The following is a 24,847-nucleotide window of genomic DNA, read 5'->3' on the forward strand; positions in this document are numbered from 1 at the left end:
CCGTCCTCTCTTATGTCTTATGGGAGGGGCCAATCATTTCCAAGCCTTGCTCCCAAGTTGCCCCTTTTGTCTTAACTGTTCTTGCTTCCTATGTGTGCATGCACTGGGAACAGGCTCCCCGTTCTTCTGCCTCGTTGATGTCAGATTCTGGAAGCTCCGGAGGCAGCACATAACTACCAGATGGCCCTGGCCTCCTCTCTGCCTCCGACGCAGAGCCCTCATCTGACCTTCCCCAGACTCCAGGACAGGCCTAAGTTCTTCCCCAACCTCCTCACTGTCCGAATCTGCTGCCCAGCTCTGCTGGTTGCTGGCGGACCACAACACCTACTTTATATTCTCCTTATAAAGTAAGCAAAAAAAGATCCAAAATAATTTAAAGGTGTATGTCTATGGGGATAGAAATGACTATCCCTCCTTTTGTTCACGTTGAAGATAATTCCATGAAATCCTTCCGTGAAAGTAATTGCTGGGATAGAACAAGCACCAGTCAGTTACATTTATCCCAGTATCTATTCAAAAGGTTCAAATAGAAACCATGGATATTTTCCCAAATGGAATCTGCAAGTTAACACACACAAGTAGCACTTCCTAAAGAGATCTCCATTAGACTTCAGGAGTGTTCGGAAAATTCACATGACCCCGGGACACTGCAATCATTATATAAGCCAGTTGCCAAGTGGGTGTATTTTGATCACCTGACCATGGGGGTTGCTGCAATTTTCATAAGCATGAAAAATGGTCACAAGTCACTTTTTACAATGCTATTGTAACTTTGGATGGTCATTAACTGAACTGTTGTAAGTCAAGGACTACCTGTCTCTGTTGGAGGATAAAGTCTCCCAAGCACTCTGATAATCTCACAATCAAGTCCACTATATGCATTTGGTAGAGGAAGAGCTTTCTTTGTGTCGGTCCATTTGTGACCCTAGTATAAATCTAACTGCAGCTTTACCAGTTTTAAGCAGCTTTTTAAAACTCTTCGGTTTTTGCTTTAACTACTTTCCCATATTCAAGACATCCGCCTAGAGAAATCTGAGTATCACCAATAGTGAGGATTCCATAAAGACTTTCTCTCTGTACATTCTTCAGTTTAATTTGGGCGGCTTAATTCTGATTTTGGAAGTTTCAAGGGCAAGATAGTTTAAGGCACACCTGGAGAAAATGTCCACACCAAGACTGAGATGGCCTGAGTTATGTGCCCATGCAAACAACCACTTAGTCACTTGGAAATATCACTTAGCACCATTGGTTATTTGGACTGAAGATGAGGTGTGCTGTGCAAAGCCCCACCTTTTGGATTTGGTATGAGGCTTTTGCAAAGGCTCCACAGATCAGCCCAATGCAAACAGGTAGACCTCTTGAGGAGGGGCTCCAAAAGCAGAGTCCACATCCTTGGGAACCAGCCTCCAAGACAATTTGGTCAGGAAGGAAAAGGTAGCCTCAAGGGCCTACCTGCTCCAAAGTTCATTTTATACTACATGGCCCAATGTATATCCCCATTCTTCCTCAGGGATGGGAATATTCAAGCAAGGTCATCATCAGTTACTATTTCAAATACCATGCACCAATATAAAGACAGCAGAGAAGGGAAGGGAAACGGTGGAGAATACAAAAGGAAATTCTGGATTCGCCACTATAGGTAGCCTTTGCACTACCTGCTACTAATAGTGCAAGATTTTGGAATTGTTGTGTCTGCGCCCCCCCGAGCTGGCCCTCCTGCCAGAAAGTGACTTGGAAAGTGAGGGGGAAGGGCCGTCAGGACTTACCTCGGGAGCCCCGGCTTCCCTGGCTCAGCTCCAGGAACCAGAGGCAGGCCAGGTGGAAGAAATAATGAGGCCTCCGTCCCCTGACTCTTCCCCCCCCAGGCCACACCTCCAGACCCAGCTGATGGCAATCAGGCCTGGCTGGACCCTAGGTTTCGTAGGCAGGAGAGGCGGGAACAACAGAAGCAGGGTGGGGCAGGCCTAGGAAGTGCTGAGTCAAGGAGCCACACCCCACAGGATATAAAGGCAGCAAGAGCTGCTGTACCTCTTCGTAGCAGGCAAATCAACTGATTAACTAAGAGTTGAAGTACTGTTTGTTCCTGGGTGACTCATCGGCGTCAAGGGAGATAACAGAGACACTTGGCAGACGCTCGCTAGTTTGCTGCCAGAGCTGATAGTGCCGGCTAATTAAGCCATCGCTTGGACGGAAGCGAGGGGAGACAGAACAGAAATCTATTCCTAGACTAAAGTTACAGGTCATCTTCAACAGGTCAATCTTTCAGTTTGTGACTGTTTGAAAGTATATTGGCACTGAACAAAAAGCATTTTTCACGTTTACAACCATTGCAGCACCCACGTGATCAAATTCTGGATGCTTGGCAACTGGCATGCATTTATGACGACTGCAGGGTCCCGGGATCATGCGATTACCTTTTGTGGCCTTCTGGTAAACAAATTCAATGGGGAAGCCAGATTCACTTAACAACCATGTTAGTAACTTTGCAACTGCAGCGATTCACTTAGCAACTGTAGCAAAAATGGTTGTAAAATGGGGCAAAGGTCACTTAACAGTTTTGTTTGGGAATGGAAATTTTGGGCTCAATTGTGGTTGTAAGTTGAGGACTACCTGTATTGCGGGAAGTTCTCCTTAGTCCTTTAGAAAGTAAAATCAAATCAGCTTTGTTCCCTTTGTTCATCTGTCTGATAAACTCGCAAGATTTGTTTTTCTCGTCATCTACATGTATACATCCAAATTAGACTGTGCTGTTTCTTTGTGTCATATAACATATGTGGGTATATGCATAATTTTGTATTTCTCTATTTTGTCATGTTCATGTTGTGTATATTGGAGGTGGTGATCCTTTGAGAGCTATATGCGACAAAATTTCATTTTAATGTATGCCAATTAAGTGTACATTTAAAGTGACAATACAGTTTCTTTTCTTTTCCATTCCATTCCATTCCATTCCATCACCTTTGGGTCCAGCATCATTTTAGATGACTTCACAGATCTATGTAATTTTCTTGGAAACATTTGGAAATAGTTTGTCACTTTCTCCTTTCAAGATATATTTTTAACATTTTTCTAATTCAGGCTAATGTATTCATGATAAATGCCCATCTAAGAATGAACCAGGGCCAATCCTGCTTAGAATACTTAGAATAAATTTGGTAGTCCCAGGGAACTGGTGAGATCTTGAGGTGGCTGTTAACATCTATTCTCTCTTACACCTTATGATTTTTAATTAAAAAAAAAATACTGGGTTTTTTTAATTTATTGTTTTTATTATTCCATTGTAACTATCCAGAGCCCCTCTTTGTGAGATGCGCAGTCATATAAAGACAGACAAATAAAAAAGAAGGAAACTGGCATTAAGAGAGCTCCAATATATAAATACTGTACACAAACATTCCATGAACAATTCCTTCTTTTGAAATTAGCGTTGCACATATTTCCTAGCTCTTATAAATGAGGAGCTGTCCAAATGCTGACCACCTCAACTCTTGGTCAGGCTTAGTCAAGACACCAGCAGTATCCTAAAATCAAATAACAAGATGGGATCTTGCGAAATTGACCTATCCAGTAAGATTTAATGGCTCTTGTACGAGATTTCACAAGATTTCAAGTAAGAATATCAACAAAATCACTGAAACTGTACAAGTCTTGGTGTATCTTGTGAGATTTGGGGGCCATCATTTCCTTTAATGTTATAATTCTTGGGTATTCTGCCCCATTACACAACATGGCGCTACGTCACCTGAGCACACTGCCAGTGGGCAATGCTTGTAGTTTGCGGCAAAGGAGGATTGTCCCATTTGTAGGAATTTCTTTTCTACCCTTTGTGCGTATGCATAGGTGTGCGCGTGCATGGGCACCTTCAAGTCAATGAACACCAGTCTCCTGGTGACTGCCTGGACAAGTCCCTGCAGTTTTCTTAGCCAGATTTTCCTAAGTGGTTTGCCCTTGCCTCTTTCCTAGGGCTGTGAGAGAAGGACTGGCCCAAGGTCCCCAACTGGCTTTGTGCCTAAAGCAGAACTAGAACTCACAGTCCTCCAGTTTCTAGCCTGATGCCTTAACCTTTACCCCAAACTGCTTCTCACCCTTCCTGGGATGTTCAGAAAAGTAACGGAAGGATACCTGGCTTTGACTATGCAGTGGTGGATTGGTGGATTCTTGCTCAGGTAACTAGAATTAAACCTCCAGAAAAATATAGCCCTTGTTTAATTACATAAAATGCCCCAGGAAAGAAATTAAATACAAGTCAAACAAGACGTCTCTTCAAGGAAGGGGGGGGGAAGAGTAGGAGAGCCAGAAATAGCGCCCTGCTGTTTCCCAGTTTGTTTCTGCCATTATGAGTCACCTGCCTCTCAGTTTTGCACTGGGCTTCAGTGATGCGACAATTCTTTATATATAAAACTGCAACCACCTGTTCATCGGGACAGACAGGAATTAGTTCCAGGTGTTCCTGAACTCGGTTGTTTTTTTTTTCCCCTTCACCGTATTGCAGGCGAGCGACCACATGCAGGTTCGCCTTGTTTGCTGTGTCTATATCAGGCAAGCCCGAAAGAGGCTGTTTTGTTTTTTGGCTTTGCTTCTGGCAGAAAACCCCAGTGGTGCCAACTTCCACCCCACAGGGGAAAAAAACACATATAGCCGTCACACTGCGTTCGTTTCAAAATCAAAGTCTTCATTTTCAAAATTAAGAGTCTCATCCTTGGCTGGACTCTTCCTGTGTGTGTGTGAGAGAGAGCTCCAGACAGAGGTCTATGCAGATGCCCACAAGGCTGCCGTGTGTCTGTACAAAAAAAAGAAGAAGAGGGCAGGCATTCCCGAAAGACTAAGACTTCACCCCTTTTATGCAAAAGGCAAGCGACTGATACGTGAGGGAACCAAACTTCGCTTTCAGATCACATGCCCAGAGGGGCTGCTTTTCCAGTTACCTTAGAATTTGCTCTAGGCTGCTCTAACAAGGAACTAAGGAGCATTCTGATGAGCTCCGAGGGACTCCTCCATCCCAGCCAGCGAGCTCTGTGGGGAAGTCGAAGCTTGAGGGAGGAAAGCTCCTACTGAGAAAAGCAGTGGAGCTCACCAAGATCTCCCCTGCTTCCATCTAGACTGAATTCCTGGCCAAAAGGCTTCCCCCATCCAATTAACAGAAGGCAAAACACTAGCAGGGTTGCTGACAGGAGATTTGTGTTCCGCCTCTGCAACAGGCCATCCTTCGATAGACTCAAAAGTATCTCAGACGGCCGAATGCAAACGTAAGACGATTGGGGGAGTGCCAGGAGAATGGTTGCTTAACTTTTCCGGTGTGGAATTACTAATCATCCTATATGTTTTTTGAGAGCAATCTCTTCTTTCCTACCAACCTAGCCTGCAGAACTAATCCCGGTTCTTCTTCCCAACCCATCCCCTAGGTGCCAACATCTATTTTGGAATATATGGGTTGCATTCTCCAACCCCCTGGCAAGCACAAGCCAGAAAAAAACAGAACGGATGCCGCCTCTGGTGCCTGGCCCTTTGTGCCTGCTGGTCTTGCAGGAGCCCATACCCAGAAAGTTTAGGTAATTCCTAAGCTAGAGGAGGAAGCCTCCGACGGACTGTTTCAGTTCAAGAGCAGCCAAGCTGATTCCAGGAGCTGAGAAAGCACCAAAAAATCCAGGTTACGCTGGTTGGTTGGTTGCCATCAGCTGAGTCCACTGGGAAGTCCTGAACCAACAATGGTTTATCTGAGAAAAAAAAAGAAAAAAGAACTGAGATGAAAAGAGTTTCGTAGTTAAGACTACTCAAAGCTGAGCGGAAGAGAAATTAAACCACATGGAAATTTCTCAAGCAGAGCAAGGCTCATTGTGTCTACTGGCAGAGTTTACAAAGTAAACCTGGAGACAGAAAATACTCACAGAACAATATGTCAAAATCCCAGAGAATTCTGGTCTATCTGAACCACCGCTTTACTATTTCTTGTTATCATTTCTATTAAGCGAACCCAAAGAGTTTGTTTAGCCTACCATCTCAACTAGGAGGACATGGCTTCCAAGTAAGTCAGGATTCATAAACCAAGAGTAAAACCTATTTGTAAATGGAGCAAGTGTCAGGATCTTCAGTGCAGAGGCAGGCATTCTATGGGCCACAAAATATTCTAGGCCTTTTGGCATGGCCCACCATTGCTGGCCATTCCTTTCCCCCACAATTTGCTACAATGCCTGGTTGTACTATAACACTTTCCCTCCACCAGTGCAAAAGTTGAAGTATTTCTACTTTGTTCTCCAGATTCTGTACTGATTTCAGGGATTTGTGGCAAACCTTGACAGGTGATCTCCTCCCCAACTGACACTGCCTGCTTCGCAATTCCTGCTAATGCGGCAGCTACCATCTAATTTCAGATCAAAATGGGAATCTGGTTCAAAGAGAGAAGACCAATCTCTCTTGCTCCAACCTGGCCACATGCTGGATTAGATCTCAGGTAAGCCCAATTCAAGGGCTTCCAGGCTTGGGTGACCGGACTTCCATACGGTATTAGGTAAGACCTAGGCGGTAAGAATTATTTCAGACACCTCAGTCCACATTCTGGTAGCATAGAAAAGTACACACGGCAATTATTTCACACCGGGCAGGGAACAAGTTTATGTACCTACCAACTCACTGCCTTTCCCCTCCCAGGTCAATCTCATGCAGTTATCTGGTGGTGACTTCTACCGACGGCTTCTTCATTTATGGTGCTGGGAGGACTCCCAGACTGGGAGCCCGGCTGCCCCCACTGCTGTGAGCAGAACACCACCATGTCCTCCAAGTTGCGCAGGACAGTCTCGGTGCCCTTGGGAGGCACTGGGGGGATCCGAGCTGGCTCCAGAACCCTGCAAAGGAAGACAGGCAGGAGTAGCTAGCAAGCCCTGCACTCGACATGCTACAGCTCTGTGTAATGGGTGGGTGGAGACAGGCGGGACAGCCACAGATAGGAACAACTGGCACATAAGCGATGTCTCAGCCCCCAGAAGAAAAAGGGGAATGGGAAACACTTCAAAAGGGACCCTTCCCTAGTTTTCTACGACAGGAGAAATACAGGTAATCCTCGATTTGCAGTGTCCCAAGATTACGGGATCACCTTTTGCAACCTCCCGACAAGCAAAGTCAATCTGGGAAGACAGATTCACTTAACGAACCGGTTACCAACTTACCAGCTGCAGTGATTCACTTAACAACTGGGGCAAGAGAGGCCGTAAAATGGGGGGCAAAACTCACTTAACAAAAGTCTCAGTTTAACAGCAGAAATGTTGGGCTCAATTGTGATCGTTAAGTCGAGGACCACCTGTGCTTTCAGTCTCGGCAAGATTCTGTTAATCTAATTTTATAATAAGACAGTTAGCATTCCTGGTTGTGCTACCTTGCAAGGCTAACAAAAACTGATCTTTCATGCAAGCAGCTACGCTGCATGGAAAGCAGGCCAAGTCCTGTAAACAGCAATGAGACCTGACCAGTGAGTTCAATCCCCATTGTGCAAGAATCTAAATTAAAACGGAGGGGAGAAAGATGGCCTTTTAGTCTCCACTTGAATACGTCTCCTGAACACCACCTCTCTGGGGTCATTGGGTCCACTGCTTTACCATCAAGAGGTTTTTCCTGACATTTGTTAAGCATGTGCATCTTTAAACCCCTTTTTCCTCATCCTGCTGTTTGAGACGACAGAGGTCCCAATCTTCTTCTGGGGGATGCCCTTTAAAACGTTTCGACGATCGTGTTCCTATTTTATTTATATATATAATCAACTTTGATCCCGGGTCACGGTTGGGGCACTAGCCACAGAGACAGGCATGACATTCAAGGCTGCTCACATTTAGAAAGGCAAATGAGAAAAAAAAATATCAAAATAATCCCATTACATCGGACGTAAAATAAATGTTATTCGAATCGGCTCCATTAAAAGGGAAAAGCCTGGTGAGCAGAGATGGGGTTTTGGGCCCTTTTTCTGAAGGTTGGATGAACGGCGGGCCAAACAAACACATTTTCTTAGGGACAGCACTACACAGCTCTTCCATGAGCCACAAGGCTCTCCGGAAGGGCCTCTTCTGCTGATCTAAGTAACTAGGCAGATTCACAGCAAAGGCCAAGCCATTTAGGTCTTTAATGGTCGATGCCAGGCTCTTAGATAGTACTTAATAAGCAACTGACAACCAGTGCAGATTTTTTCCATTTAGGCATCATGTGATTCCTGTATCATGCACTGTTTAGCAGCCTGATCACTGCATTTTCTATCCATTACAACTTCCGGCGCTTCTCAGAAACGGCTCCATGTAAAGGATACTGTAGTAGGCAAGATGGGATTTTAACAAAGATGGGGGATAATCGTTGCTAAGTCAGACTGGTTCAGGAAAGGTCGCAGTTGGGACAGTAGCCACAGAGCTGAAATGAGCTGTTAACACAGACGTTACCTGGAGGGTAATGACCAGTGGTGGGACTTGAATAATTTAACTGGTTCTCTGGCTTCATAGGCGTAGCCACGGTTGGTCATGTGACTGGGTGGGAGACATCACTCAACACACCCAGCCCCGCCTCCCAGCCACTCACCTCAAAGGCAGAGGTAGGATTCAGCTGGTTGGGGCTAATCCCACTACTTGGCTGGCCCAGCCCCCGCCCATTTTGGGGCTGTTTTTCAGGCCATTTTCGGCCAGAAAACTGGTCTGTTTTTTGGCTGTTTTTGGCCATTTTTCAACCATTTTTGGTCTGGAAAACAGGCTGAAAAACAAGCAGGGTCAGGGCCAGCCAGTGGTGGGATTTGCTGCTTCGCCGAACTGTGCAGAATCTTAAGCACTGGTTTGTCCGAACCGGCAGCAGCCACCTCTGGTAATGACTGCAGAGGGACTATAAATCTGCTTTTTTCAACTGAAACTTCCCTTCTGTTTCCAAAATCAAGCAGTCCTACCATTGGGTCTGGTTTCACCTTGTTCTCTCATTCAGACCATTTCTGAGCTTAGGCAGTATTCAAGGACCGCTGACTGTCTATGGAGATTCTCAGTCATCCAGGTCATGGTTGTCCCAAAGGTGCTTTTGCAAGAGGCAACTGGACTTTCTGGTTTTTCTTTGAAGGTGTTTCGCTTCTCATCCAGAGCTGAAGAAGCTTCTTGGATGAGACGCGAAAGGTCTTCAAAGAAAAAAAGAGAAAGTCCAGCTGCCTCTTGAAAAAAAAGCACCTGTGGGACAAAGATGCTGACTGCTTTCTTGAGTTAGATGAGTGTTTTTCAACTCTGGCAACTTTTAAGATGTGTGGTGTTTCACTCCCAGAATTCCCCAGCTAGCATGCCGGGTAGAGAATTCTGGGAATTCAGTGCATCTTAAAATTATTGAATTGGAAAAACACAGAGCTAATTTCTAGGAAGTGTGAAGGCGTGGTCTGAAGGGAGTTTAATATTGTTCGTTCTTTTCTTTTTTTTCTTTCTTTTTCTTTCTTTCTTTTCTGTTACATTTTTGCCGTCTTCACTGCATAATTGGTATATTGATTATTTTCTTTTATTCTTTTGAAGATCTCTAAAGAAGTTCTTTCGATTATTCTTGGCAGTTCCTTTTGAATTTCAGCTTTTCTGAGTGCTTTCTATTTCCAGACTACTTCTCCGAGGCTTCTTCGTCTTTTACGCATCCCGTTCTGTCTTAGAACAGTCCTTGCTTACAGTATTTTCAGATCTTCGCCAACTGTTTTGTGCAGTCACGCCGATTTCTTTTGCTGTGCTCCATGCTTTTTTTTTTTTTTTTATAAATTGGAATCATCTGCAGTTGTGCCTTTTGACTCTCCTTTTTTTAGGAACACTAATCCACGTACTTTGAGCGCTTTTTCCCATTTGCTTCTCCTGTCGCAAGAATAATTGCTCTGAATTCATTAAAATCCTCTTATTTTAAGCTCATGATATCCAGTCAATTACACTTAGCTTTCATTTCCATTAAAATAATAAAAGTCTAGCATGACATGGACGCTCCCCCCACCCCCAAGATTTCTGCTATTTCCTCTTCGATTAAGTCTTCCGAAACGGTCCTCAAACTTTTTGAAGGAAAAAGTTGTCAGTATAAGGAAAGACACACATTTCCTGGCAGGACCATGCTTTAATTTGTTTCCCAGAAGATGTTAAGATACTTTTTTTTTTTTTATTTGCATTTATATCCCGCCCTTCTCCGAAGACTCAGGGCGGCTTACACTATGTTAGCAATAGTCTTCATCCTATTTGTATATTTATATACAAAGTCAACTTATTGCCCCCAACAATCTGGGTCATTTTACCTACCTTATAAAGGATGGAAGGTTGAGTCGACCTTGGGCCTGGTGGGACTTGAACTTGCAGTAATTGCAAGCAGCTGTGTTAATAATAGACAGACTTAGCAGTCTGAGCCACCAGAGGCCCACTTGAAATTTAAAGTAATTACATTTGCTTTTTTGTTTAAATAATCCAATACACTTACATGATATAAATCTCTACAACATGTTGCAGAATCCATACTTCTGGGGCCGGGATAGCTCAGGCAATAGAGAAGCCTGTTATTAGAACACAGAGCCTGCAATTACTGCAGGTTCGAGCCCGGCCCAAGGTTGACTCAGCCTTCCACCCTTTATAAGGTAGGTAAAATGAGGACCCAGATTGTTGGGGGGGCAATAAGTTGACTTTGTAAAAAAATATACAAATAGAATGAGACTATTGCCTTATACACTGTAAGCCGCCCTGAGTCTTCGGAGAAGGGTGGGGTATAAATGTAAACAAAAAAAACCAAAAAAAAACTTCTGAATAAAAGAATAAGTAAATAAATACACCCTCCTTTGCAAAACCCAACCAAATGAATAGAATTAGAAAAATAATGTTTCCTATTGATTAAATCAGCGACAGGGATGGTTAACATTTCATATTGGAGGTAGTCCTTGCTTCACTATGTTAACTGGGACCAGAATTTCAATCGCTAAGCAATGCATTTACAAAGTGTGATGTCACACGACCGCATCGCTTAGCAATAGCAATCCCAGTAGCTCCTGTTGCCGTTGTTGAGCGAGCATTGCGGGTTGTTAAGCAAGAGCCTCCCTGCAATTTCCTGCTGGGTTCCAACAACTAAAGTCAATGGGCAAGCTGGTAGGAAGTTGCAAGTCTCAGGCGGTTCCCAAGCAAGCCGAATGGCAAGTACGTGGCATGCGGAAGTGACTTTTGATCTGGGAGTGGCTGCTGCTGCTGGGTGCGTGGGGAGGTGCATGAGTGGTTGCAGCGACACCCACGGGAGATTTTAGACCTGATGGTGGCTGCTGCAGGTGAGGGAGACTTAAACAAGCAACTTGCCACCTTCCTTGCTGGCTTGACTTTGCTTGCGGAAAGCTGGCAGGGAAGGTCACAAACGGTGATCGTATCACCACAGGGCACTGCAACTTTAGTTAAGAGTGCAACGGTGGTCAGGTGGCCAGGTGGTGATCACGTGACCACGGAGGTGTGCAATGCTGGAACTTTGAGGACCAATCGTTAAGTACCACTCGTTCAGCACCACTGAAACGTTGAATGGTCGCTGAGCGAATGGTTGGTAAACAAGGACCAGCTGTATCAAATTCGAAACTCAGACAACTTACAAGTATGAACTTTCCATTCAGAGAGCCTTGTCGAGTTAAAATACAATCCACCCTCCTAAATTAAAAGTTTTTAATAGCATCTACCCGCTTTATTAATCAACTTCTTTCTTGAGTTCTTTTGCAAGCAAAAACCCTCTTCATTTAAGGAAAGGAAGTAATCAGGAAGAGGGAGAAATTGACAAAAAAGAAGTCTGGCAGGTCTAATGCTTAGTGAAAAATCCTCTGTTGTCGCTACTGAGATATATCTGCTGCCAGTTACCTCTGTAATTAAGTTACCCCACCTTCAATATTTCACTTTCTTTATTTTTATTGCCTGGGACCGTGGAGAGCAGTGAAAAAGAGGGAATATGCTTAACTCCATGGGATTATTTCCAAAATACCATGGCAAAACAAAAACAAAACAAAAAATCCACCCCCTGGCTCCAAACACTCTCTGGGAAAGTTAACCAATCCTAAAATAAGCCTTGGAGATATTCTGGCTGCTTACCTGTCTGAGGAAACTATGCCTGTGTGGCTCATAGAACGTCTAACCTGAAGAATGGAGAGAGAGAGAAAAAATACCATCACACTTAGACTTATATACAGCTTCACAGTGCTTTACAGCCCTCTGTAAGCGGTTTACACAGTCAGAGTATTGCCCCCAACAATGGTAAGGACCTAAACACAAAATAATATCCTGTTACTCTGATTGGCATGTGCATGGATAGGTACAACTTCACAAACCCAGATGCTTTGAGGGGATAGTCACTGTAGGTGTACAACTACACACTACAGGGGCGGGTTTCAAAACCCGTTGCTACCGGTTTGCTCATGGGCGCGCTCATGCTCCTGCGCATGCACAGAAGCATCTGGGCAGGTGGGCGGAGCCTCCCGCTGCTACCGGTTCACCCGATCTGTGGCAAACCGGTAGCAACCCACCACTGTCACATTCTGATTTTTAAAATTATTAACCTAGTTTGACTTTTTTTCCTCTAGCTGCATAGTCTCTGGAAAAACGGATTCTCTTTAGTTTATCAGATGTTTTAAGGGCTTAATGTCACAGATGACATCTTTTAAACTATCTGCCAACTACTTATCTGATGTATTTTCCCAATCTGTTGACCACTAGGGAGCCTTATCCCCAATCACTGGTGCAAGCCAAATCAGTAATAGAAGCAAACTAAGATCTGGAGGTTCCATGTAAAAAAACAAACACACACACACAAATAGATAGCAGCCTATTTCTCACCATAAAGCAAGTCCAAATTACTTTTACACTTCATATCACCTATAGATGACTATAGATGACTGCAGTTTGTAGCAGAACAGAATTCAAAACTCACCGCAGCCAACTCGCCACGAGACAATTTAACAATTCAATGCAATTATTTAAAATAAATAAAACAATGCTTTAATTTTTGTCATTCACATTTCATTTTGTCCCTCCTTTTGCATTCTTTCTTTAATGCTTCTCTTCCACCATTTCTTTGATATTAGTGTAACTCTTGTCCTGCAGCGAGTTGTCTCGCAGCGAGTTGGCTGCTGTGAATTGTCAGAGACCCCTTAACACAGAGGTCTCCAACCTCAGTGACTTTAAGGTTTGTGGACTTCAACTTCCAGAGTTCCTCAGCCAGCAAAGCTCTGGGAGTTGAAGTCCACAAACCTTAAAGTTACTAAGGTTGGGGACCCCTGCCTTAACAGATATAGCCCTGTTCCTAGGTAATGAAAAAGCAACTAACTCAATATGATGATCAAGGTATGAAAATGGCAGTTCTTAGAATCAAAAATGAAAGCCATGCTGTATAATGGCAACTTTTGTTCCAACTGGTATAAAACATACAACTTTTCTGTGAGACTTCCTGGGAGCAGATGCTTAGCTAGCTTTTGCTAGCTAGCAAGACAGCTTTGTGTGGGAAAGCGCCACAGGATACTGGATCCGAGTCAGCGTAATCTCTCTGAAACAAAGGAGATTGTTGACATCATCCCACGTGACCCTGGACAGTCGCTCCTCGTGAGTAGACCCTGGAAACTGTCGTTTTTACAGTCAACTTATGAAAGTAGTGGCTGATAGTCAGGATTTACATCAAGCTAAAACCCACAAAGCAGCCTTTATAGACACTCAGCTTGACCAAGCCTTATATCTTAATCACTGTTTTTGGATTTTGTTTTAAAAAAAAATCTATGCATATTAGAGAAATTAAGACCCTTTGGAGTAGCAAGGTTTTATTGAATTCATCGGATGAGTTTCTCATCTTCTTAAGAGACGGTGCGAATTTGATTTTAAAAAGTTTTTTTAATTCATTATTTTTTGGGGACTGCACAGCAAAAGGGTGCTTAGTATATGGATTTTGGAAAAGTGATGACAGATTAAGGGACCAGAAGGATTTGGAATTATAGCTTTGAATTATTTAGAAGATAATTTCTCATGGGAGAATGGAGATTGATTTCATTTTTTTTTAATGATAACGACACCAGAAGCAAGGGGTAAGGAAATGGAGCGGAAATCTTTAGTCCAAACTTTTTTTTAATCAAATTTTTTATTTTATATTACATATACATATCAATGTGTGAACAGTGTGACACCTGGGGTGCCATACATTTAGTCCAGGGGTGAAATCTGAACCAGTTTGCTACTGGTTCACTGGCTGCTCATGTGCGCTACGCGCACGCACACCAAATGCATGCTACGTGCATAGGCACACCAAATGCGTGATGTGTGCGCATGCGCAGTGTGCACCAAATGCACACTGCGTGTTTAAAAAGCTACCGGTTCGGGTGAAGCGGTAGTTTAAAAAAGCTACAATCTGATGATCAGCTGTGCCACGCGCTTTAGCTTTGCTTTCTAGCAAAGTTAAACTGCGTGCCACAACTGATTTCCCTCCCTTGCTGTTCTACTCACTTTCTCAAACCTCCTTTTGGTGCGGTACTGCATGCGCAATGTGTACTCCTGGCAATGTGGCATAAATACAGTTTTTCCAGAAGCAACCCAATTGAGCTTCTTATTAGGGTAGAACTAATGAATATAAATAGCAAGAAGTCATAAATAGCCTTACCCGGTGGGAATGTGGAAGTTTAGTGCCTACAAAATCAGAAGGCTCGGGGATCGTTGAAGGATGATACAGCTCAGGAGCCAAACGAGTATTTGCAAATTTCATGCATTCTTCTAGGGTGGAGATGAACTGACTGCAGGTTGCCCGTAATAAAGACGAAGCTTCATTCATCTTCTGGTGGGGAGTTGAGAGCACAGACAAGTGAAGCAGCACTATTGCAAGGTGGCCTTTCCATCCTAATCCTCAGAGCCCCACCACCCAATTATTGGCAATTATTTCTGGAACAATGATGAAAAGATCGAAAGAGAATAAATTGTTCAAAAAAAAAAATCCTGAGGAATTTTATTTTAGCACTTGGATCGATTGATAAGTCACCCACGTCCAAAAGATTAAGTAGCTGCACTTTTGATTATGCATCCAAGATTTATCTGTCAATTGACTGATTTTGCTTTGCTGAATTAGAATTGCTTCTAATGCAATGTCCAACTTTCTGGGTGGGCCTGATCTGTGCCAGGTGCATTAATACATTAAAGGAGACAAAGTGAGATATATATTCAAGCCTCAATGAAACCTATAGATGTCATTTGGTTAAATGAGGTTTGCAAAGTAATTCTAGGTGGGTTGCGACCTTTGTTGATATATGCAAATTGTAGCAGCATTTGGATCTTTCCAAGCAAAAGGAAAAGAAATCTTGGATCAGCCTTGCTTCTTTTATGTCAGATCATCTCTAAAACATAGGAATATCTGCTTTACATATCCATAAAACAGATTTATCTTGGATATTTGGATTTTTATGTGGGCTTAATTGCACTATGCAATTACTGATTGTGTCACCTGGTTCTTGAGACCTCTGGACTACAAACTCCTACTGGCTCTGTGGCTGAAGTTAATACAAGACCAGGAAGCCTAGAGGGCTCTCAGCTTCCCATCCCTGCCCTACAGTGAGCAGAAATAAACTTATTAATGTTGTCAGAGAATTAACATTCCACAGATTTCTTACCAGGCCTGGCTAGAACATGCAAAAAACAGAAACCTATAATTGCTCTGGATTCTCTCCCACCCTACCTGGATGTCCAAAGGAGATCCATTCTCTTGAGGTTGTGTTGCATCCTGCACAGCTAGCACTTGCTGTGTCAGCACGTCACAATACAAACGCAATTCAGACAGTTTTCTTCCGAGGGACTCGTTGCTTATGTCCAGATCTGGGATAGACAAGCAAAGAATTTACACGAGACACTGAGAGAACATTCACACAGCCCCGCAGAGAATGGGAAATTCAAGCAAAAATAGAATTAGTTCTGATTCTGCCAGTGAAACAGCTTGCTTCCTGTCATATCAAGATGGCCTCTTAAGATGCCTTCCGTGATTTCAAGATGCAAATATCTTTTGAGTATTAATATGTGGCTAGAACCAACAATGAAAATAAAATGCAAATGATGTCATGCGCGATGAAGTATAGATTGTCAATTTATGTTCGTTTCATGTAGCCTTTTCCAGGAGGGAGTAAAAATAAATATATAAAAAGATGAGTAAAACCAAAACAATCCCCTCTGTTTCAATGAAATGCCACCAATTTATCTCTGAGACCCAAAGGCATCTGTCTACGGGATCCAGGAACACAGAGCTGTTTTAAAGAATTGCTGCTAGATGTGTTCATGTTCCCACATGCTCTGAAGAACTTTTCAAGGAAGAGTTTGCACATGGCGCTAAGCTTGATTGAGAGTTACCTTCTTGGATTAGTGCGCGCAGGTGCAATTTTGAAAGGACGGTTGAAGCCCTTTTACAACTTAATTTTTATTTTCTAAGAATATTCTTACTCTGTGCCATGAGACATGGCAGATCAAGCATTTTTAAAAAAAAATAAACATTTTAAAACACTGAAAATCAGATGAAGCAGAGACTCTGGCTGGTACCAAGGAAAGTGCCTATGGATAGCACATAATCTTTATTGAACTATGCCAGGCCTTGATAATTCTTTAACCCACCAATATGAAGAAGAAACTAGGAGGTGATGAAGCAAAGGAGAGCTGGTTTTGTGGCTTTCTGTGAAAGGGAAAAATATGTTAACTGCAGTTGGTGCACAACTGCATCTGTGTGGGTGGGATGGAAGAAAACATTTATCACCCAATCTGCCAAGAGAGGCTTAGGCTTAGCCACTGTCTCAGTGGTATTTATTCTGGGAAATGTACAACATAACTTGTGTCTGTGCGCACACTCATGTTTCCAATATTTATTTAGGGAAGTAGAACTTCAGAATCGTCTTACTAAAATAAAATAGCAATCACAAAACGCAGGAAACATTAACAATCTGCAGAGTAAAAGGCGAAGCATCACAAGAATGGCCTACAAATTGCCTAAATATACATTAAAAGTAAAGGGACATGGTGGCTCAAGGGGCTAGGACACTGAGCTTGTCGATCGAAAGGTCGGCAGTTTAGCGGTTCAAATCCCTGGTGCTGCCGTGTAACGGGGTGAGCTCCCATTACTTGTCCCAGCTTCTGCCAACCTAGCAGTTCGAAAGCATGTAAAAAATGCAAGTAGAAAAATAGGGACCACCTTTGGTGGGAAGGTAACAGTGTTCCGTGCGCCTTTGGCGTTGAGTCATGCCAGCCACATGACCACGGAGACGTCTTCGGACAGCACTGGCTCTTCAGCTTTGAAACGGAGATGAGCACCGCCCCCTAGAGTCGGGAACGACTAGCACGTATGTGCGAGGGGAACCTTTACCTTTACATTAAAAGTATTCTAAGCACAGGCTTTGACTTCCTCCCATACATGGAAAAATTGACAAAGCAACTGTCAATAATGCTAAATTAACCTAAGTTACATTAAGTGGTGACTTATTTTGCCTAAATGAACGATATACATCCAGCCAATAGTCAAGTTTGCCTGTAGTTAGATTTACTATGGAACCAAGACCGGGTAATAGTGTAGGTTGGGGCTGAGAGTGCTTTAACCAAAATAGGAACGCATGCTTTGTGCTGTAGTAATGTGACTGGGTACAAAGTAAGAAACCCCCGGGGGGCTGTCACTAATCTGCTAGGCATAGGCACAGCTGTTGGATAAGCTATATAGTATAGCCTTCCTGACAGTAACATAAAGCTGCTTTAATCTCTTTTCATATCCTAAAGGGGGGATTACTTGGAGGGATTAACATCCCCCTCCCTTATACTCAGTGATTTGGACTTTTGTGGGGTTCCTATGTGAGTTTCCCCCATCGAAATTGGGACTGCTTGCTTTAAAGGGGGAAAAGGTTAAGTGAGGGCTGACAAGCCATTGCAAAAGTAGCCATCCGATATCAACACGATAGACAGTGTGAAATTTAACATATAGGCCTGTGGGAAGATGTTACCCATGAATAATGCTAAATTAACCTTGATGTGTCCCATGAACTATGTCATGTTTGCTAAGTCAGGAAACCTTGGTTGAAATAAACTATGGTTTATGAGTGAACCCAGTCAGTAAAACAATGCTGCAGTTGGCCCTGGAATTCATTCTTTTTTTCTCTGCACATTATACCCTTCATTTTTTATTCTCAAGGAGTCTTAATTTTCTTGGGTTGAGCATGAACAGTTTTATGAACCAGTTGCAGCACTTTTTCCTGGAGAACCTCAGAGACCCACCAATAAATGGGGGAAATGCTACACTTGTCCATAGAACTATCTGTCTTCGATCATTTAAATAATGAATTTTTAAAAATCCTAAAGACTTGCTTTTCAAAAGGGGGAATCAATTCTGTTCTTTCCCTCATTTTATTGCTGAAGTACAGGTAGTTCTTGACTTACGATCAAAGTTGAGCCCAACATTTCTATTGCTAAGTGAGACACGTATTAAGTGAGTTTTGCCCCATTTTACAATCTCTCTTGCTGCAGTTGTTAAGTGAATCACTGTGGTTGGTACGTTAGTAACCTGGTTGTTAAGTGAATCTGACTTCCCCACTGACTTTGCTGGTGAGAAGGTCACAAAAGGTGATCACATGACCTCGGGACACAGCAATGGTCATAAATATGACTCAACTGTCAAGCATCTGAGTTTTGATCACATGGTCATGGGGAGGCTGCAATGATTGTAATTGTGAAAAACGGTCCCAAGTCACATTTTTCAGTGCTGTTGTTAACTGTGAACGGTCACTAAACAAGCTGTTGTAAGTCGAGGACTATCTGTGCCTAAACATTGTCCAAGTCATCAAAATTAGCACTGGGGACCCTATAGCACATTCAGTGCTATTTCTACACTGTGGTCTTCTTTTTGGATCCTGACATCTATTTCTCTAACCCATTGTAGGCAGTCAGCAAGCTAGCTATTACAAGAAGAACCAAATTCTTTTATGCAAACATGGGTGTAAATGGAGGGGAGAGGTTGCAAATGACTCAACAAACCCAGATATGTTTGCTAAGGAGGTGGCAGAGCAAAATACTCATTGACGTTGACCAAGTACTTCAACTCAGTACTAACCAGCTCTACCAACAACCCCGTAACCTTGAGCCACCCAATTTACACAAAGCTTGGTCAATGACCAAGAACCAACCTTTTTCTTTCTGGCTTCTGCTATCCCCGAGGCAGGCCTTGGAGCTGCCCAAAGCCACCAGCCATTTCTGTCTTTCAGCAGCACCTCCTGCCTTCAAGTAGAAGTACTGCTCACCTGGAATGACCAACTCCATGCGAGTAGAATCAGTTGCATGCACTACAGGAAGGATGAGAGAAATAAAGGGTAAATAAAAGCAAGCATACAATCATCAGTAACATGCCCCTACCCAACTCTGCCACACACAGGGTCACACGTCTTATTGTTATGTCGAATATGATTTCATGCCCACCAATTGACATTTCAACCTTGAATAGAACAGAATAGAATAGAATTTTTTATTGGCCAAGTGGGATTGGACACACAAGGAATTTGTCTTGGTGCATACACTCTCAGTGTACATAAAAGAAGGTACAACACTTACAACACTTAGTGATACACATAGGGTACAAATTTAACACTTAATGATACAACACTTAATGGTAGTCCTATGCTACAATTAAGCATCAGGAAACAATCAATTACGGTATAAATCGAAAGGATATAAGCAACAAAGTTACAGTCATAAGTGGAAGAAGATGTATGATGGGAACGATGAGAAGATTAATAAAAATTTAAATAATAAATAAATAAAATAAATAAATAATAGTAGTGCAGATTTAGTAAATAGTTTGACAGTGTTGAGGGAATTATTTGTTTAGCAGAGTGATGGCTTTTTAACACTCAGAGATATTCTGGGGCTAAAGGGATACCATGTCCTACACTTATGTAAATCTGTAGGAAGCACAAACCATAATATGGTAGCGAAGAACCCAACCAGAACGCTTTAGATGGAAGACATCAACCTAATAAAAATTAACCTAACTGAATGAAAACGCCTTAAAAAGTACCAAGTTTTGGAACACTGCTTCAAGCTTTCGGAGCCAACAGTCAGTTTTCCAAATGCAACCTTTGTGCTTTTGATAACAAGAGATAAAGTCTGCCTACTTCATTTACTGATATTTGCAGATGAAGCTACTGTTCAATCACAGTGGCAAGACAAGACTTTTCCCATCCCCCGTTTATTTGGCAAATGCACAAGCCTCCTACAGCTTGTTCCTTGATGTACTGTTTGAACTTAAGATGGTGCTGAACCAGGGGTGAAGTATAAAATTTGTTATTACCGGTTCCGGTAATTATCGGCATGGCCAACTTTTTTTTTTTTTTTTACTATTAAAAGCATTTTTTCTACAAAATTCTTTTAAAAGCCTGTGATGATCTGGCAACTCAGCTGGGATCACCAGAGGAAAAAAGTTTTTAAAGGGTTTTGACGATCCCAGCTGAGTTGCCTGATCACCAGAACCTTTTAAAAACATTTTTTCTACAACCTCTTCAGCTGAGGTATTACAATCTCTTCAGGCAACTCAGCTGGGATCGCCAGAGGAGCCTTTTAAAAGCTTTGGTTTTTTTTAACAACCTCTTTGGCCGAAGATGATGTAGAAAAAAATGCTTTTAAAGGGTTCTGAGCTGAGCCGGGCGATCATCAGAGGCTTTTTTTTTTTACTTTTAGAAGCATTTTTTCGGCCAAAGAAAAAATGCTTTTAAAAGTAAAAAAAACAAAACCCTCTGATGATTGCATGGCTCAGCTGGAGGGGGAGCAGGGATTTTTGCTACTGGTTCTCCGAACCACCCACCGCCATCGCTACTGGATCGGGTGATCCGGTCCGAACCGGGAGCATTTTACCCCTGTGCTGAACACACGGAGTTATAAATCCTGCCCAAAGTTACAACCATTGAAGGGTTCCCACCTATTTTCCCTCTTCATCTCAGTCGCCCAACCAGGCCCACCAGTCTCTGCCACTCCCCTGCCTTATTTTGCTCACTGCCTACTTCCTCACCAATGCCCCACCATACCCAGAAAGTTCAGGCCTTCTCCCCACCCCACCAAGCTTGCAACACCTGGACCCATTTACTTTTGCCTTTCTGTGCAGCTGCTGACAGGTGTGCCATGCTGATGTGAGGTGCAACCAGACAGCCGGGATATAATATGCGGTGTTTCTGAAGGCTAAATAGGGCTTCTGTCTACACTTCAGAAACATTGTGTTTTCTAGTTTCTCGCTGGAACACTAGAAAATGCAATGTTTCCTTTAGAAACATTGTGTTCTCTAGCTTTCTGAAAAGTCAAAAATCTAGCACAGAGAGGGGAGGGGAATTCCTGTGGCAGACCAGAGAAAGGAAGTTTGGTTCCCAAAAATCTATGCTTCCTTTCTCTAGCCCAGCATAGCAGTCCCCTTCTGCACATGGGGGTGGTGGGTGGTGGGAGGGGGGAGAGAGAAGACCTGTGATGGGCTGGAGAAATGAAACTCGGATCTTCAGGATCCAAACTTCATTTCTCTGGCCCACCACAGGAGTTCCCTTCCATGCAGAAAGGGAAGAGCTTTCGTTTCCTCCATTTAATGACCGCAACTGGGAAAACTGGGATTGTGGTCACTGAGTGAAATAGTCATGTAACTATCCCGCTTAATGATCCCAACAACTTACAACCATAATTCCAGGCCCAAATGTGGTTATAAACCAAGGGCTACCTGTGAGTCAATACTTAAAAGAACACTGGGGGTGCCCAGAGTAGAGGCATGGCAGCCACCATGTAACTTCTACAACGTATGTTACAAGTTCTAGCAGATACAAGTCAAATCTGCATAATCTAGGCTCTGCAGCATGCAATGAATCAATGTAACTTTCATTATTGTCAGTAGACTACCAATCCACTGTTTGAAGGCTGAAAAGCAACAAGGCTGATGGACCATATCTGGGGTCCCTAGATATTAACAATATCTAATTTGGGCTTCAAGAGAGCCAGTTTTATGCAGTGGTTTAAGATATCATGCCAGAAACTAGAAGACTGTGAATTGTCGTCTTGGGTACAAAATCAGTAAGGTGACCTGTACCAGTCATTCCCTCTCAGCCCTAGGAAGCAGGCAAGGGCAAACCAATTCCAAAAATGTTGCCAAGAAAGCTGCAAGAACTTGCCAAGGCAAAGGCCATGAATCAAGGCTAATTCAAAGGCACCAAAACTAGTAATATTTTTTTTTTTAAATCTGGCCTTCACTGAATGGCTGGTATCAATCATTGTGTAAGAAAATAAGTAATGAAAAAAGTAAGAAACCACGTGCCTTTAAAGGAAGAGCAGCAAATAGCCCCAAAGTAAAGAAAGCAACAAGGTGAAGCTCCTGCCCTTCTTAGCAGAAAACAGAACGCACAACACCAAATGCAGCAAAGTTTGAGAAAGATAAACTAGAAAACACAATGTTTCTGAAGTGTAGACAGAAGCCCTATTTAGCCTTCAGAAACACCGCATATTATATCCCGGCTGTCTGGTTGCACCTCACATCAGCATGGCACACCTTTTTTCTAATTCATGTACAGTACCGAAATTGCCTACCTTTGATTTCACACACAGCCATCTTGATGCTGCCTCTGCTGCCTTTGCCCACATCGTCCTGAGAGTCATAATAGGAGAGGATGCCATTTTCTAATACAAAGTATCGTGGCTGCCAACCTGAGGCCAGAGAGAAAAAAAGAGGGCAAATCGGACCTTGAAAAGCAAAGCTGTCTGAGGATCTCTGGGAGTTGAAGTCCACAAATCTTAAAGTTGCCAAGGTTGGAGACTCCTATTGTAAACACTTTGCAGTGGGGGGTGGGGAGCGAGGGAAACCAACTAAGCTTCCCCATATGTTTGGAATTAGATTAACTTCCCAGGAATTTCTAAACTAAACTGACTAGGGTGGGCAACATGGTCCTTCTTAATTTATGCCAGGCTCCTTGCCTCTCCGTATTTATTGTTTAAAAACATTATTTATAATTAAATTAGAAGCAGTCATGCTGCTGAGGGCTGCTCATTCATAAACCACCAAGTACAAACCTCAATTGACAAATAATAATATTTGTCACTCTCTCTCTCTAGTTTAAAGGTACTTGGATTTTGGCCCAAAACTTGGCCCAATAGACAAAACCCACAGCAGATTCACCCCACAAATAGCTTCCATTCCACGCCATCCAGGGAAGAATCAGCAACAGAAAAGTAAAGTGTTCTATTCAGGAAACCTCTGTGAGTTAGCACCCAATCTATTTACAGTTTGGAATACCCTCCAGGAGGAATCTTGTCTATTCCAGATTATTGTGAGTTTGGCACCAGGCAAATACATGTCTCTTTTCCTTAGTATTCTAGGATTTCGAGCCCAGCGTTTAAACCCAGATTATAGAAAATAATTCTAATTCCCTGCATGAGATGACAGTATTACTGTATTTTAGGTTCTATTCCCCATGCAGCCTCTTTGGGGCATTATTCTATTTTTCTATTGGATCACATGAGGTGTTTATTCTTTTATATAATCCATCCAAGAGAAAGTTTATTGCGCAATAGTTATAAATAAAAAAGTGATCAATTCCTCTCCCCTCACATTTTACCTTATTTATTTATATCCCACGTTTCCTCCAACAGCTCAAGGTGGCCTTATCTCCATCAATGCAATAAGCTGCCTGAGAGTAGATGCCCAGCTCAATCCCCCAGTGACTTTTCAGGGCTGAGGGCAAACACAGACTTGGGATTTACTAGTTGTCATCCGTCAATTACATTGTATTGGTTTATGAATATGGCTACTCTGGGAACCAAGTGCTTACTTACCCTGCATTAAAAGGGATGCCCATGGCAAGCTTTTATATACTGTATACATTCCAAGAATAAAGAAAATGGACTTCATTGGCCATGAATATTTCGTTCTTTAAGTAGAACAAAAAAAGGTACATATACACTGCCATGAAGGTTACAGCTATCAATACAGTGACTACACACCCTTTATTATAAAGGGCAGTTCTTTATTTCAGAAAGCCGTACTTTAAACAATTGATTAAATAATTAATATCTAATTAACATTTGTTAATTAATTAATAATTAAATCTACTTTGGGGGAGGTTAGGCTTTTGAATTTTCCTTTGCAAAGCAAAGTTATAAACACAGACAATTATTATTGTTTATCTTGATGAACCTCTTCCAGATTTGCCCCCACTGCGGGCTTGTGCTTTACCTCTTTCAAGAAAAGCATACAGTCCCTTTTTCACAAACTGTAGCGCTTCACATCTCCAGGCCACCTGGCAACGGTCGAAGTTTATTCTTTCCCTGCGTTTCCAAGCTGGGGAAACCGCTTTCGCTTCTTCCAGCGCTTAAAACGGTACTTTCGACCATTAAAATCCTGGCGGATCGACCAACCCTCCTGACTCGGGAAGAAGAGGCAAGGGGGTTCCCTTGGCAAAAAGGATCCGTTGCATTTCGGGAAGGCTCAGAAAGGGCGAGACCCTGAGGATCGGAGTACCGTCTGCGGGTGAACAAAGATGGGAGGGAGCCTGGGTCGCTGGGTGCTCTTCCTATGTCTACAAGGGCAACAGGGAGAAAGGATGCAGGCGGGCGGGGAGGCGAGGAACCGGCATTCCAGTTCCCCCAGTTAGTCGCTACCTCGAAGCCGGGCCTGCTGGAACACCCCCCACTCACCTGAAAGATAGTTGGTCCATTTCAACAGCGCTCCCTCCATCACCAGCGCAAGCTCAGCGCCGGTCTGCCACGCCGATCCAATTGCGGCCCTGCGCCGGCGAGGCTCAGCCAATCATGGGGCGTGTGCCGGTCGGAACGGAGGGGGGGGGAGCGTTGGAGAGACAGACAGAGAGAGACAGCCGAACAGGAGCCCCGACGAGAAGGAA

At 43.1% G+C, this 24,847-nt stretch overlaps 1 protein-coding gene across 4 annotated transcripts; it reads right to left on the reverse strand.

The window, feature by feature from the left end:
• Positions 1-3,255: 3,255 nt before the first annotated feature.
• On the reverse strand, positions 3,256-24,847 carry LOC131192459 (pleckstrin homology domain-containing family A member 3-like). Of its 4 annotated transcripts, none has more exons than XM_058171624.1 (8): positions 24,642-24,847; positions 22,539-22,655; positions 19,235-19,276; positions 15,658-15,794; positions 14,596-14,766; positions 12,051-12,094; positions 6,621-6,839; positions 3,256-5,714 (listed from the first exon to the last, which is right to left on the reverse strand). In XM_058171624.1, the coding sequence occupies exons 1-7, from the start codon at positions 24,679-24,681 to the stop codon at positions 6,653-6,655; spliced, it is 738 nt and encodes a 245-aa protein (XP_058027607.1). In that variant the 5' UTR covers positions 24,682-24,847; the 3' UTR covers positions 3,256-5,714; positions 6,621-6,652. The 4 variants fall into 4 exon arrangements, with proteins under 4 accessions (XP_058027607.1, XP_058027606.1, XP_058027605.1 ...); XM_058171623.1 differs by having other exon boundaries at positions 14,596-14,763; positions 19,121-19,276; XM_058171622.1 differs by having other exon boundaries at positions 19,121-19,276.

This window comes from Ahaetulla prasina, chromosome 2 (assembly GCF_028640845.1).
Source record: "Ahaetulla prasina isolate Xishuangbanna chromosome 2, ASM2864084v1, whole genome shotgun sequence".
Taxonomy (NCBI): Eukaryota; Metazoa; Chordata; class Lepidosauria; order Squamata; family Colubridae; genus Ahaetulla; species Ahaetulla prasina.

Bases quoted from the DNA above. Each gene is read 5' to 3' on its own strand.
- LOC131192459 (XM_058171622.1), bottom strand. From the start codon at position 24,681: ATGGAGGGAGCGCTGTTGAAATGGACCAACTATCTTTCAG. The intron at 19,277-22,538 runs GTAGGCAATTTC...TCCTTCCTGTAG, and splicing joins GGCTGTGTGTGAAATCAAAG to TGCATGCAACTGATTCTACT. The intron at 15,795-19,120 runs GTTGGTTCTTGG...TGTCTATCCCAG, and splicing joins CAGAAGCCAGAAAGAAAAAG to ATCTGGACATAAGCAACGAG.